The 12,005-nt window shown below is 37.8% G+C and overlaps 1 protein-coding gene across 1 annotated transcript in view; it reads left to right on the forward strand.

The window, feature by feature from the left end:
* Positions 1–11,185, forward strand: part of LOC130550289 (uncharacterized) — a 66,688-nt gene extending 55,503 nt beyond the window's left edge. The window contains exons 2-9 of the mRNA XM_057327714.1: positions 8,185–8,301; positions 8,478–8,569; positions 8,977–9,135; positions 9,224–9,284; positions 9,497–9,625; positions 9,769–9,864; positions 9,982–10,064; positions 10,143–11,185. Coding sequence (XP_057183697.1) covers positions 8,185–8,301; positions 8,478–8,569; positions 8,977–9,135; positions 9,224–9,284; positions 9,497–9,625; positions 9,769–9,864; positions 9,982–10,064; positions 10,143–10,176 — 771 coding nt within the window. The 3' untranslated portion in view covers positions 10,177–11,185. The remainder of the gene's footprint in view (positions 1–8,184; positions 8,302–8,477; positions 8,570–8,976; positions 9,136–9,223; positions 9,285–9,496; positions 9,626–9,768; positions 9,865–9,981; positions 10,065–10,142) is intronic.
* The last annotated feature ends 820 nt before the right edge of the window (positions 11,186–12,005 follow it).

The raw sequence follows: 12,005 nt of genomic DNA on the forward strand, positions 1-12,005 counted from the left end.
CCTTACATACCAAACACCACAGCTCACGCCATTCCTGGCAGACACTCAGCCAGCAACATAATACATGAGCCTAACTAAAAACAATAACGAACCATAAGGCACTAAACAATTTCCTAATAAAAAGATATTATTTTTAAATAAGCCAATTACCCATGGAAATAGGCAGCCAGGACCCAGCCAAACGGGAACACAACAGCTCCTGTTAGCAGTAAATATAATTAACCCCCATCCATAATACATAAATCCATCAGCTACAAACAGAGCTTCCCTACCTTAGACGATGACGTCACTGATGACGTCACCAAGAAAAAGGCGGTGCCAACAATGACGCACATCCAAGTGGCCGAAGTTCACTCATATATTCCCACGGACTAAATCAAATAAATGAAATCAGCTGACCACACAGGAATCACATGATTCGCCCTGTTACATAAAGAACAATGGGATATTGCTCCAAGAAAAACTTACCGCTTTAAGATTCTATTTTTTTCGCCATTTGAACTGTGAGGAACATGCCTATGCAGTAGAGCAGGTTCCATGGAGAGGACTCTCACTGAACCGCCACCACCAGAATCATGATACAAAACAACTTCTCTTGTAATGAACTATTCACAAATGGTATAGTCAAAGCAATAGCAGTAGCATTATCAGTTTTATTTACACTAAAGGAGCAGTTCTTGAAAATCAGCGGCCACTAGCGTTGTATTATAGTTTTGCAACAAATCTCTGAGTCACTTGCTCACCCCTCCCTTTCGAATTACAACGGTGACCGCAACAGTAAAAAAAAGATGTTGTATACTGAGACAGCGGATAGCAGTGATACAAGCAGGTAAGGCAATATATTAACGTAATTAATCATTTAACATGTATTCTATTGCGAAAGTTACTGTTTTTCAATTCATACAATTCTATAATTAGATATATTTCTTGCGTGCTATCTAGTACACGCTGAGAGTAGTGAAGTAACTAAAGTTAGCTAATCGTAAATAGCAATGCTGTTCAAAGCATTTGATCTGACAGCGACATAGGCAGTTAGGTGTAAGTTAGTAGACGTTTGTCTCCCCCTTTGTAAAGTCAGGAACAACCGGAGTACGTACCGCAGGGACGGAAAAACATTATTATTCGGAGGTTATATGGCCATTTGTATAAAATGCTAACGTTACCGTTTCAACAAAACAGGTGTTTTGTAAACATTGAAAAAGTGGAAACATTGAAAATGTTTAATTATCTTACCAGTCTAGCAGAAAACAGGCAACTTCGGCATCGCCTTGAAAACATTTGTCTTTCAACCGTGCCTTCCATCTGGTAATAGATACACCGATGTTTATCCTGGATTTATGCCGCCGTTTGTCTCTAATTCATCTGGCAGCAATCGCGTTTGCGCTTCTTTGACGACGGAGATTCACGCTCTGTCGGCTCTTGTGCACAATACGCATGGTCCTCCATTTTATCAAAACTTCTAAGACAGAACAATCAATTGCTTCAGCTAGATGACGACGACTACTCCTCCTTCTCTCCGTACTATGACTTACTACTTTGTGCGTCTTCAACTCAGTGATGACGCAAGCTGCGTCTAAAAACACACACGAAGACCAACATATAAGAAACGCGCTCTGTAGAGCTGTTTGTCCGTTAGAGCTTACTGTACAAAACATGGCTGCGCAACATAACAAATTTCATGTAGATAGGCCCGGTCCCTATGTAGATACAACTGGTTTATTCTAAGGTAATAAAAACATAACTTTTCATTACGTAAGGTTTTTATACACATCTAAAGACACAGATGTATGTTATATTGCATTTCTGTTAATAGATCATACAAAACATCCCGCACTGTACCTTTAAGGTAGCCGGAATATGTATTTGTGAAATAAAGGTCTGCTGTACACTGCACTATTACTAAAACATGTTAGTGCTCTGAACTTCATTTTAAATAAAACTGAATATTAAGAAACCTGATGGGGTGACAATTTAATCCCTGCTAAACATTGAAACCTGTGCCTACATGCCCAAATAGTTTTTCTTTGGTCAACCAATGGCATATAACACAACATGTAGTTGGAAGAGGTGCACAAAAAAAATTTTATTGCCTGAAGGGTCAAATGTGCATTTTCTTTTTACGGACACAACCTGTCTCGTTTTCATCAATATGCAAATCACACAAGTCTCTTTTCAGGGCAAACCAAAAAATAGAGGCACAAGTGACACCGCCAGAGTAGGAAACGAGTTCAGTGGAGACAGAAGTCTGCCACTGGGTCTGTAAATGAACAGCAAGATAATAATTGGGCCTCTGCGGCCATTTTCCTTTCAACTGCACTCACTATTCCATTCTTTTGACAGCAGGTGATTTCAGTGATGGCAATTATTGAATCCACTTATGCTACTGAACTAAACACATTAGACCTCGGCTTGGTTGTTACATTAAAATGTAGGGTGTTTGTGATGCCTGATGAGTCATATCTAGAAGACTAAAATGCTGAGAAGTGGATTGTATTGTATGTGGTGACAAAAAGTCTTTTGTACAACTGGCAGAGACACTTTTTTAACAAAATCCTATTGTTGATACCATTTACTAAAGGTGTCTGGAGCAGAGATACTGAAAGGCACTGCTGAGAAGTAGATTTTTTCAGTGGTTTCTTTCATTTTTACAAATACAGTAACAGCTGTGATTAGTGTCTTGACTTTAGTGGTTTCAGATTTTGCTTATATAGGAAGACAAAGCTATAGTTCACCACACAATTAAAATTCTGTCATCATTTACTCACCTTCATGTAATTTCTTACTTTTAAGACATTAAAGTGCCGCAACAATGATTCAACAAGATTCTGCGCAGCCCCGCATTAAGTTGAACGCATCTACACTGTAAAAAAATTAGAGGTAAAATAATGGTGAAATGCATGGCAGCACAGGGTGCCAAAGGTTTACCATTAACAGAAATAACGCTACACCCTGAACTGAGGTCACGTGTTTAAACTGTGAACATAAGAAAACATGTGTCTACCATACAATAAAATAACATGTTTTCACTGTAGTATGAAATGATTTGTCTGTTAAATTTAAAAAATGACTTCAATTAAAATGGTTGAATTTATAAATTGGTAAAATGAAAAAGCAACAGTATTCAAACTTTAAAAGTACACTGACAAAACTTTATGTGTGTTTTACTACTTTTAAACAAGTACTTTTTTAACTGAGTTGTTTACACAACTGCTAATATTATTCTAGTTTGTTTAATTGTGTACTAAGCAAGCAAAGACTATGAGGTGATAGATTGCACAACCACATGAAGACTTAAACTCCACCGAAAGTGGACAAACCATAGAACTTTAGCTCTCCAAACATGGAGATGGTGCTCTGTGTCTTATACACAAACACAAAACACCATCAGGGTAACACACGTTACGTGAAAATGATCGTATAAACATTAACTAAACAACTTATAATGTTAAAAACTCTAACATGTACACAGCTGCTAAAACAAATATATAAAGAAACTAAGTGATGAATGAAATATGACATGTTGTGCAGAGTTAAACCGGGAATTGTGGGAAAGTCCTTTACAGTTTTTCACAGTATATGTGAAGGTTATTTACAGTTTAATTCTACAGAAATGTCACTGTAAAGAAATAGTGAAGTGCACGGCAGTGCACTTGACCATCAACAGAAATAAGGTCTGTACACTGTGAACTGAAGTGACGTGATCTGAACAAACTGACTGTGAAATTAACAGAGAAATTCTGTAGTTCTAACACAAGTGTTCTGGCAACCAGATTTCTGTAAGAAATCCTCATTAAACTCTAGAAACACCATCACCACCTTCACTTATTACAACACCACCTTCACTTTATTTCTCTTGTGCGTTTACAAAAGATCTTATTGACGATGAACACAAGTTCAGATGTTGACGGTTGTTGTTTAGTCACCATTATGCTGATCAGTGTTTGCTTTTACCCTATGGTTATCTTTAGCTTTTATTGCTGAAAAAAAGCTCAGAGAAAGTGTTATCATGTTCTTTCTGATGGTAAGAGTCATCATTTACAGGCCTGTCTCCATTCATGTATTCACTGGTTTAAAGTGCTTGTGTGATGCTCCCAGACATTACAGTGTTAAGTGATATTATGAAGGACTTTAAAACACATCATGCACATTAAAAATGATAAACTATGAGATACGCAGACGTCAAGATTCAGCATGATCATCTCAACAATGGCGATAACAAACTATTCAGATAAACGCAATGCATTCTGGGTACCATAATAGTACACAACTCATCCATGATTCCCAGCATGCATTGCAACATGAAGCTTTTCATTTAATATCACCACTGTTGAGATTCATACATTGATTATTCATGTCTATGTGTGAAAAACCAGTTCCTGTATTTTAATGTACATTATGTTTTCAGAATCTGTTCATATGATAGTTATTGCAAGAATTCTGAGCTTTCAGCCAAAGCTCATTCACAGATATATAACAAAAACCCTACAAAAATATGTATCACATAAAACCAACACTCAACTTCATGACGATTCACGTCATCATTAACCAGACAAATCAATCTGATCACTTTTTCTTTTGAATGTCCTTCATTTTCCAGCCCAAAGAGAGATCACAGCATAATAGATCAAGGGCGAAGAGCCCAACTAAAGTAAACACTGATCACATTAATGGTGACGTTTATAACAATGAAACATCAAGTCATTCATGTTCTGCAGCATGTTGATTTGTGAAAGTCCCTGTGAAGCAGAAGTGGTGATTGTCTTCAGTTTTATGACATATTTCACAATGAAACTTAATATTGAATGAGGAAGAATCGTGGGTGTGGCTCAAGTTTTCTACTGTGATTGATTGGATGTATAAAAACAACATGTTCTGCTCAAGCCGTCAAACTCACTTCATCAGAGAAAGATCACCACTAGAGGACAGAAGTGCATTTTCAGATTTCATGATAATTACTTTTGTTTAAAAGAAAACATCGTTTTTTTCAGTAACATGGAAAAATGTCAATTTGGTGTAAATGTATGGCGTTTTATGGAATTTTACTATTTTAATAATTTTTTTTAAAAAATACTGTTACGTTACACTGCATTTTCCCTGTAAAAATACATTTATTTTTTACAGTGTATAGATAGCATCTAATTAATATTTACATTTATCACAAAGAACTGTGAATTCTACATGGTGTAAATAGAATATATAAGGCAACTAGTACATGTAGCCGCTGCTAAATTCAACTGGGAAAATATAGACTATATTTGGTATCAATGTGTGTTTTTTAAATATTTTTTACAGTTATGATAAAAATGTGAAATGGCTGTGAAATTCTAATGGATTTTTCAGTAAAAATACACTTTATCCAACTCTGACAAAAAAATAAACATGAAATTTTTTTAAAGGACATGTCAGGTTAACAATACACAACAATGACTTTAATTTAAAGGAAATGGAGTGGTTCTCCAGTAACACATTTAATCAGTTAAAGAACAGGCGAAATGTACATTAGGTGTCAATGTATGCATTTTTATGGAATTTCACAGTTCTGATTAAAATGAGATGTTACTGTTAAATTCTACTGTTTTTTCTCTGTAAAAATAAATTTATTTTTTACAGTGTACAGTAATTCTGAAAACTTTGATAAGCTAGTTCTAGGGATGTAACGATTACCGGTTTAATGGTTTACCATGATAATAACGTCCAACGGTTAGTATTACCGCGTCATATTCAAACAAAGTTATCAAGAGTATAACGTAGATGCAACATGAAACATGAGGTTTGTTCATTTATGTCAGGAGAGTAAGTGAGGAGTATTGACATTCGGAACAAAATAACGCGAGACATACCTATTTATTCACGTCTGTTCCTGTGAGTCTGTGATGACAGTGCTTAACTTACTTTAATCCAAAAATGTGCACATTTGTGGAAATTTAGATAAACTGACACACGTTTACTTAATATTTCTTTATACAGACCCATCATTTCTATTCATTTTTCAATAAATGACGATGAGTTTGAAACTCCGTTCAGCTTGTTTCTTCTGCTTTGAGCGCTGTTATGAGCGCAGCCGCAGATGTCATGCCGCTTTCTCCTGGGTCCTAAAGTAAACAGACAGATGATGCTTATTGTGTTGTCTTTATATTATGAAAATCTGATTTACTAACTCAAGGTTGTTTAATCTGAACTAGGAAACTTCATGCCCCCAAAGTGCCATAATTTATAGTAATGTTATTTATTTTATGTAAATCAAACAAAAGTACATTTAAAGATAAACGTAATATTAAATTTGGTTGACATCAGTACTTTTTCAGTAGGAGTAAAATCTTTCCGTGACGGGTGGAGCTGTCACCAGACCTGTCACTCCTGCCTCGCGACCTGCCGCTGTTTTACGTGCCTGCCTCGCGACCTGCCGCTGTTTTACGTGCCTTCCTCGCGACCTGCCGCTGTTTTACGTGCCTGCCTCGCGACCTGCCGCTGTTTTACGTGCCTGCCTCGCGACCTGCCACTGTAATATTGTGCAGTTTTGCGACCCGTTTTTCCCGCAATGGTATGAACCGCGCCTCCCATCAGCTACGTAGCGTCGCGTCTGCCACGATCGTTAAGCTGCTTGACACTCAGACAGATGCGGTTGAGAGCAAACAAAACAGGGCAACCATGCTTTTATTTACTTGTTTGTTTACTTTATTCCGCCAGTTTTACTCGTAATGGAGCGCGCGTCCTCAGCTACGTAGCGTGCGTCTGCCTCAACTTAGCGTCACGCCTGCCACAAGATCTCTCGCTGTTAAGCTGCTGACACTCAGACAGATGCGGACGAGAGCAAACAAAACAGCGCAACCATGCTTTTATTTACTTGTTTGTTTACTTTATTCCCCAGTTTTACTCGTAATGGAGCGCGCGTCCGTCAGCTACTTAGCGTCGCTCTGCCTCAATTTAGGTCACGCCTGCCACAAGATCTCTCGCTGTTAAGCTGTCTGACACTCAGACAGATGCGGAGAGAGCAAACAAAACAGGCAACCATGCTTTTATTTACTTGTTTGTTTACTTTATTCCGCCAGTTTTACTCGTAATGGAGCGCGCGTCCCGTTAGCTACTAGCGTCGCGTCTGCCTCAATTAGCGTCACGCCTGCCACAAGATCTCTCGCTGTTAACTGCCTGACACTCAGACAGATGCGGACGAGAGCAAACAAAACAGGCAACCATGCTTTTATTTACTTGTTTGTTTACTTTATTCCGCCAGTTTTACTCGTAATGGAGCGCGCGTCTCGTCACCCGTTCCACCACCGTTGCGCGGCTCGGGGCCTGCCCACGATCTCTGCACTGTCACATCTGCCCCCTGATAGGCATATAGGCACTTAGACTGATATTAACGAATTAGGACGCACAATGACCCCCAAAAGATGTCCTCACGCATTGATTTGTTTTATTCTATTTTATTTATTTAGCAAATTATTGTTATGGTAGCCTATATTATACTCACTACTTGTTATAGACATTAGGATACACGATTCAAATCTTCATGTAACGAATGTCATGCTCTCATCTGTGCATGTTTAAGTGTAAAAATAAAAACAGGCAAATTCAAATTGTTGCTGTGTCATCTCTGTTATATTATTTTATTTATTATTATTATTTGGTAATTATGATGCTTTAATTTCTTTTTACAAATTGACACATTTTCAAAAATAATGTATGATAATATTTTTTATTGTGTATTCTAATTTATATAATTGAAACTGCAGTTCAGTTGTTTTATTAAAACAATAATAATACAAGTACAGCCAACATATACAGTTAAGTACAATAAAAACATGATAACATATTAAAAACAAAGATTTGAAGAACAGTGTTTTTGCAAATTAACTCTTCATGTATTATTCATATGTGTACACTTTTGCAATAATAATGATGTAGTGGCACTGATTTATTAATTTGTAAATGAGTCTATGCATGTTCTAGGCCAGGGATTTTGAAACTAGGGTCCGTGGACCCCCAAGGGGCCTCCAGAATGGTTTAAGGGGTTCCCAGAAATTCTTTGAGAAACTAAAGACAGCAAAAGTTGTAAAACTCTATACTGAAGATTATTCCAGTTTAACTACATACTTTGGCAATCTAATCATAAGTACATTTACTGTTTACAAGTAAATACAGTAAATTACACAATGCCCTTTATATTTTTTTACATTTTCGTAGATGGCTGAGATGGAAGCAAAAGGTCTCAACATGTCTTCTGAGCAGCTCCACAGAGAACAGCTGATTCACCTTCAAGTTTACCATGCCTCCTGTTTGGTTAAAGATATGCAAGCCAAGGTAAAGCAGAGTGTCAAAGTTCTAAATATAATAATGCTGGTTTTCTCTGTGTGGATGTATGTTCTGTCTTGTATACAGTATAAGTGAATTAAAGTGAATTAAGATATGAATTGGATCATTGCTATTTTAAAATTATGCTGTACTTACTACATTCTTATGTCATTTTCTGTTGTTAGGACTTCCCACCAAAGTTGGGAACTTGTGAGGCTGAAAACAGATGTTTGGCCCAGGAGTTAAGTGTTTGTGTGTTTCAACAAATCTTGACAAAGTAAGTGACCATGCTCTATTTTACCATAACCAATTTAAGGGATTAACCGATTAAAGTTCAAAAACAAAATGCATGAAAGCAAAACTTTAATTCTGTCATCGTTTACTCAGCCAAACCTGTACAAATGTATTTGTTCTGCTGAACACAAAGGAAGGTATTTGGAAGAATGTCAGTAACCAAACAGATCTCATCCTCCATTTACAGCCATAGTAGGGAAAATAAATACTATGGGTCTCAAAATAGGATGAGATCTGTTTGGTTACTGACAGTCTTGCAAATTCATCAGAACAAAGACATTTGTACAGGTTTGGAACAACCTGAGGGTGAGTAAATGATGACTGAATTTATATTTTTGGTTGAACTATCCCTTTAAATGCTTTTACATTTTAATCTTATTTCCTCTGCAGAACCATGTATCCGGGTGTCAAAAAACTGAAATGGATTCAGTGTGACCTTTGCAGTGGTTGGCTGCACTATGATTGTGCTGGCATAAATCCAGCAATGGTCACAGAAGACATGGTATTCAGATGTGGATGTGACATTGAAAAGTCTTATCCTTTTGAGAAGTAAGCAATTTGATTTTACAGACAAACTACATTTACTACATTACAAATGCATTTAATGCTTTTGTAACTCTTCTATTTCTTTTTACAGAACACTGTCAGTGTTGAACGAGGAAATGGTGGTGAACATCATGGAGGATCAAGAAATTCTGGTAAACAAGATAAAAACATATCACACAAATTACTACATAAATCTATCCTACCTTTTGTAATAAGTTTTATAATAGTTTTTTGGAAGTTAACTATTAGAAAAATATTGTAATATATTTTGATACTCTTGTTTCAAATAAATAGGCTACTGAACGTTTTTCCTAAAAAGTTTTGATAACACTTATTTTAAAAGAACCTTGTTTCCACATATTAGGACCTACACAATGGCTTGAAAAGTGGCACGATACGATCAAACAGGATGTTTTTGCATAAGCATCCAACATATTCCCCCAAGCTGAAGACGCAACTTGATGAAAGAATTTCTTTTTTTAATGAACGACAGGTAAAACGATTTTGTAATGAACAAATACGTTATTTCTGTTAAAAACAATGTATGTTAGCACATATTTGTTAGCACTTGGAAATAAGTTACACTTCAGATATAACCAATAAAATAACAGTGAATGCAATGTCTTTCGCCAACAGACAGAGGGGATTATTGAAAGAATAAAAAAAGTCACAGAACTCGACATGTCAGAACTAAATAATACATCCTACGTTCTGGAAGTTCTAACTCCTGAGGTAAATGTTTTTGTTAAATTAGTTTACTTAAAAATGCATGGGTAAGGCACATAGGACAATCAAATTAAAGGGATTTTAAATGTCCTTACTATTTTTCTCCTCTTGGTTTTTTCAAAGTTAACCCTCTTAATCCTAAAAAAGACAGAGGGCTTCCACAGGTTTCAAGGAGAAATGGCATTGCAAACAAGGGGTCTTTTGGAGTAAGTGTGTTAATATGGAATGCTTTGTTCTATGTATTTTATGAACTGTAAATTATTGTACTCCATTTTCCTTTACAGAACATCTTCAGATTCTGATCCAGACTGGTTTTAATGAATAATGGATGGCTCTTGTTGCAGTACCACACAAAACTTTACTGACAGGACTTCCTTCTCTGCGTCCCCTTCTTGTTACGGTTTGGTCGGGTCATCACCTGGCACAGGGATTGTTTTGTTTTTTGTCGAGCACATGGCTGTCACCGAGCTTCGGCCGGCCTAGTGCTTGTGTCTGCGTCATTTGCTCCACCCTCGTGTATTCGTATGACTTCTCTTTCACTGGTGTTTTTCCACTCCATGCTCACACACCTGTTGGCTCTTCACTCGTTAGACTTCATCGTTCCCTTAATTACTCCACACCTGATTATGATCTCCTCGTTACGTTCTCTTTATAATTCCCTCTGTGTTTGTTGTCCAGTGTCTGTTCGTTGTAGATTTTGTCTGCCCAGACTGCCCCAGGGGTTGCTGCGGCTCTCCTGAAGAAGTTTCCTCGTTTTGTGTTTTCTCACTGGAGAGACTCCACCTTAGTCAAAGTCAAGTCTTGCTTCTTGGTATTTATATTCACCTTCCTTGTTCTTTTCGCTTCTCCGTCTGATCTGTCTTCCCCAGCAGTTTGCGTCAGCGCTCCGGTCAGTGGTCATCACAGTCAGCGGTCTTCTCGAGAGATCTAACCGACTACATCTCCAGGCGCCGCTTCTCACCTCTCAGGCTACGTGGACTCCGAGTCGAGTGAGGCCACCAGGCGCTTCCGCCCATCTCAGCACCGGCAGCTCATCCTCGACTCTCTGTTCGGTCTCTCTGCTTCTCTGGAGGGAGAAGCTCGCAACCTGTATTTATATTTTCCCTTGCCTTCATTTGTGACAAATAAAGACTCTGTTTTCCCCCCCCGCACTTGGGTCTCCCGTGGTTCTGTCATGACACTTCTCTTCCATGTTTGATGAGTAATAAAAAAGTAATGTTTCCAGGACTATTATAGATACCTATTTAATGCATACAGTCTTTCAATTATGTTTTAAAGCCATAATGTGCATGTCTCCTTACCTACCTACATTTCATATTTTGCTACATATTTTTTGTCAAGTTGACAAAATATATAATAACAATAATAAACATAATAGCTAATGTTGTTTCAGTGTTCTTGAATTAAAAACACTTCAGGATTTTTAAAGACTATATAAATCCTATCAACTCACCAAACTAATACTGTGCTTAAAGAAAATTGTACAAAAACTCTGCATCTGTCTGAGTGTCAAGCAGCTTAACAGCGAGAGATCTTGTGGCAGGCGTGACGCTAAGTTGAGGCAGACGCGACGCTACGTAGCTGACGAGACGCGCGCTCCATTACGAGTAAAACTGGCGGAATAAAGTAAACAAACAAGTAAATAAAAGCATGGTTGCCCTGTTTTGTTTGCTCTCAACCGCATCTGTCTGAGTGTCAAGCAGCTTAACGTGGCAGACGCGACGCTACGTAGCTGATGGGAGGCGCGGTTCATACCATTGCGGGAAAAACGGGTCGCAAAACTGCACAATATTACAGTGGCAGGTCGCGAGGCAGGCACGTAAAACAGCGGCAGGTCGCGAGGCAGGAGTGACAGGTCCGGTGACAGCTCCACCCGTCACGGAAAGTTCCAGAACATGTTATATAACTGTGATGTGACATTTTCAAACAGTTACATCTCTAGCTTGTTCATGTGTGTTTTACCAGGGTTGGGGCTAAGCTCGGCAGGAAAAAGTACCAATGGTCTAAACAATCTTAATTAATTGTACCGCTCCATCCCCACTGTATTTTAACAATTATTTAATTTGTTTCCTATTTCTCCTTAGTGTTATGATACTGTGTTTTGTGAGATCTCTCTCTCTCTCTCTCTCTCTCTCTCTCTCTCTCTC

This window comes from Triplophysa rosa, unplaced genomic scaffold (assembly GCF_024868665.1).
Source record: "Triplophysa rosa unplaced genomic scaffold, Trosa_1v2 scaffold280_ERROPOS268589, whole genome shotgun sequence".
NCBI lineage: Eukaryota > Metazoa > Chordata > Actinopteri > Cypriniformes > Nemacheilidae > Triplophysa > Triplophysa rosa.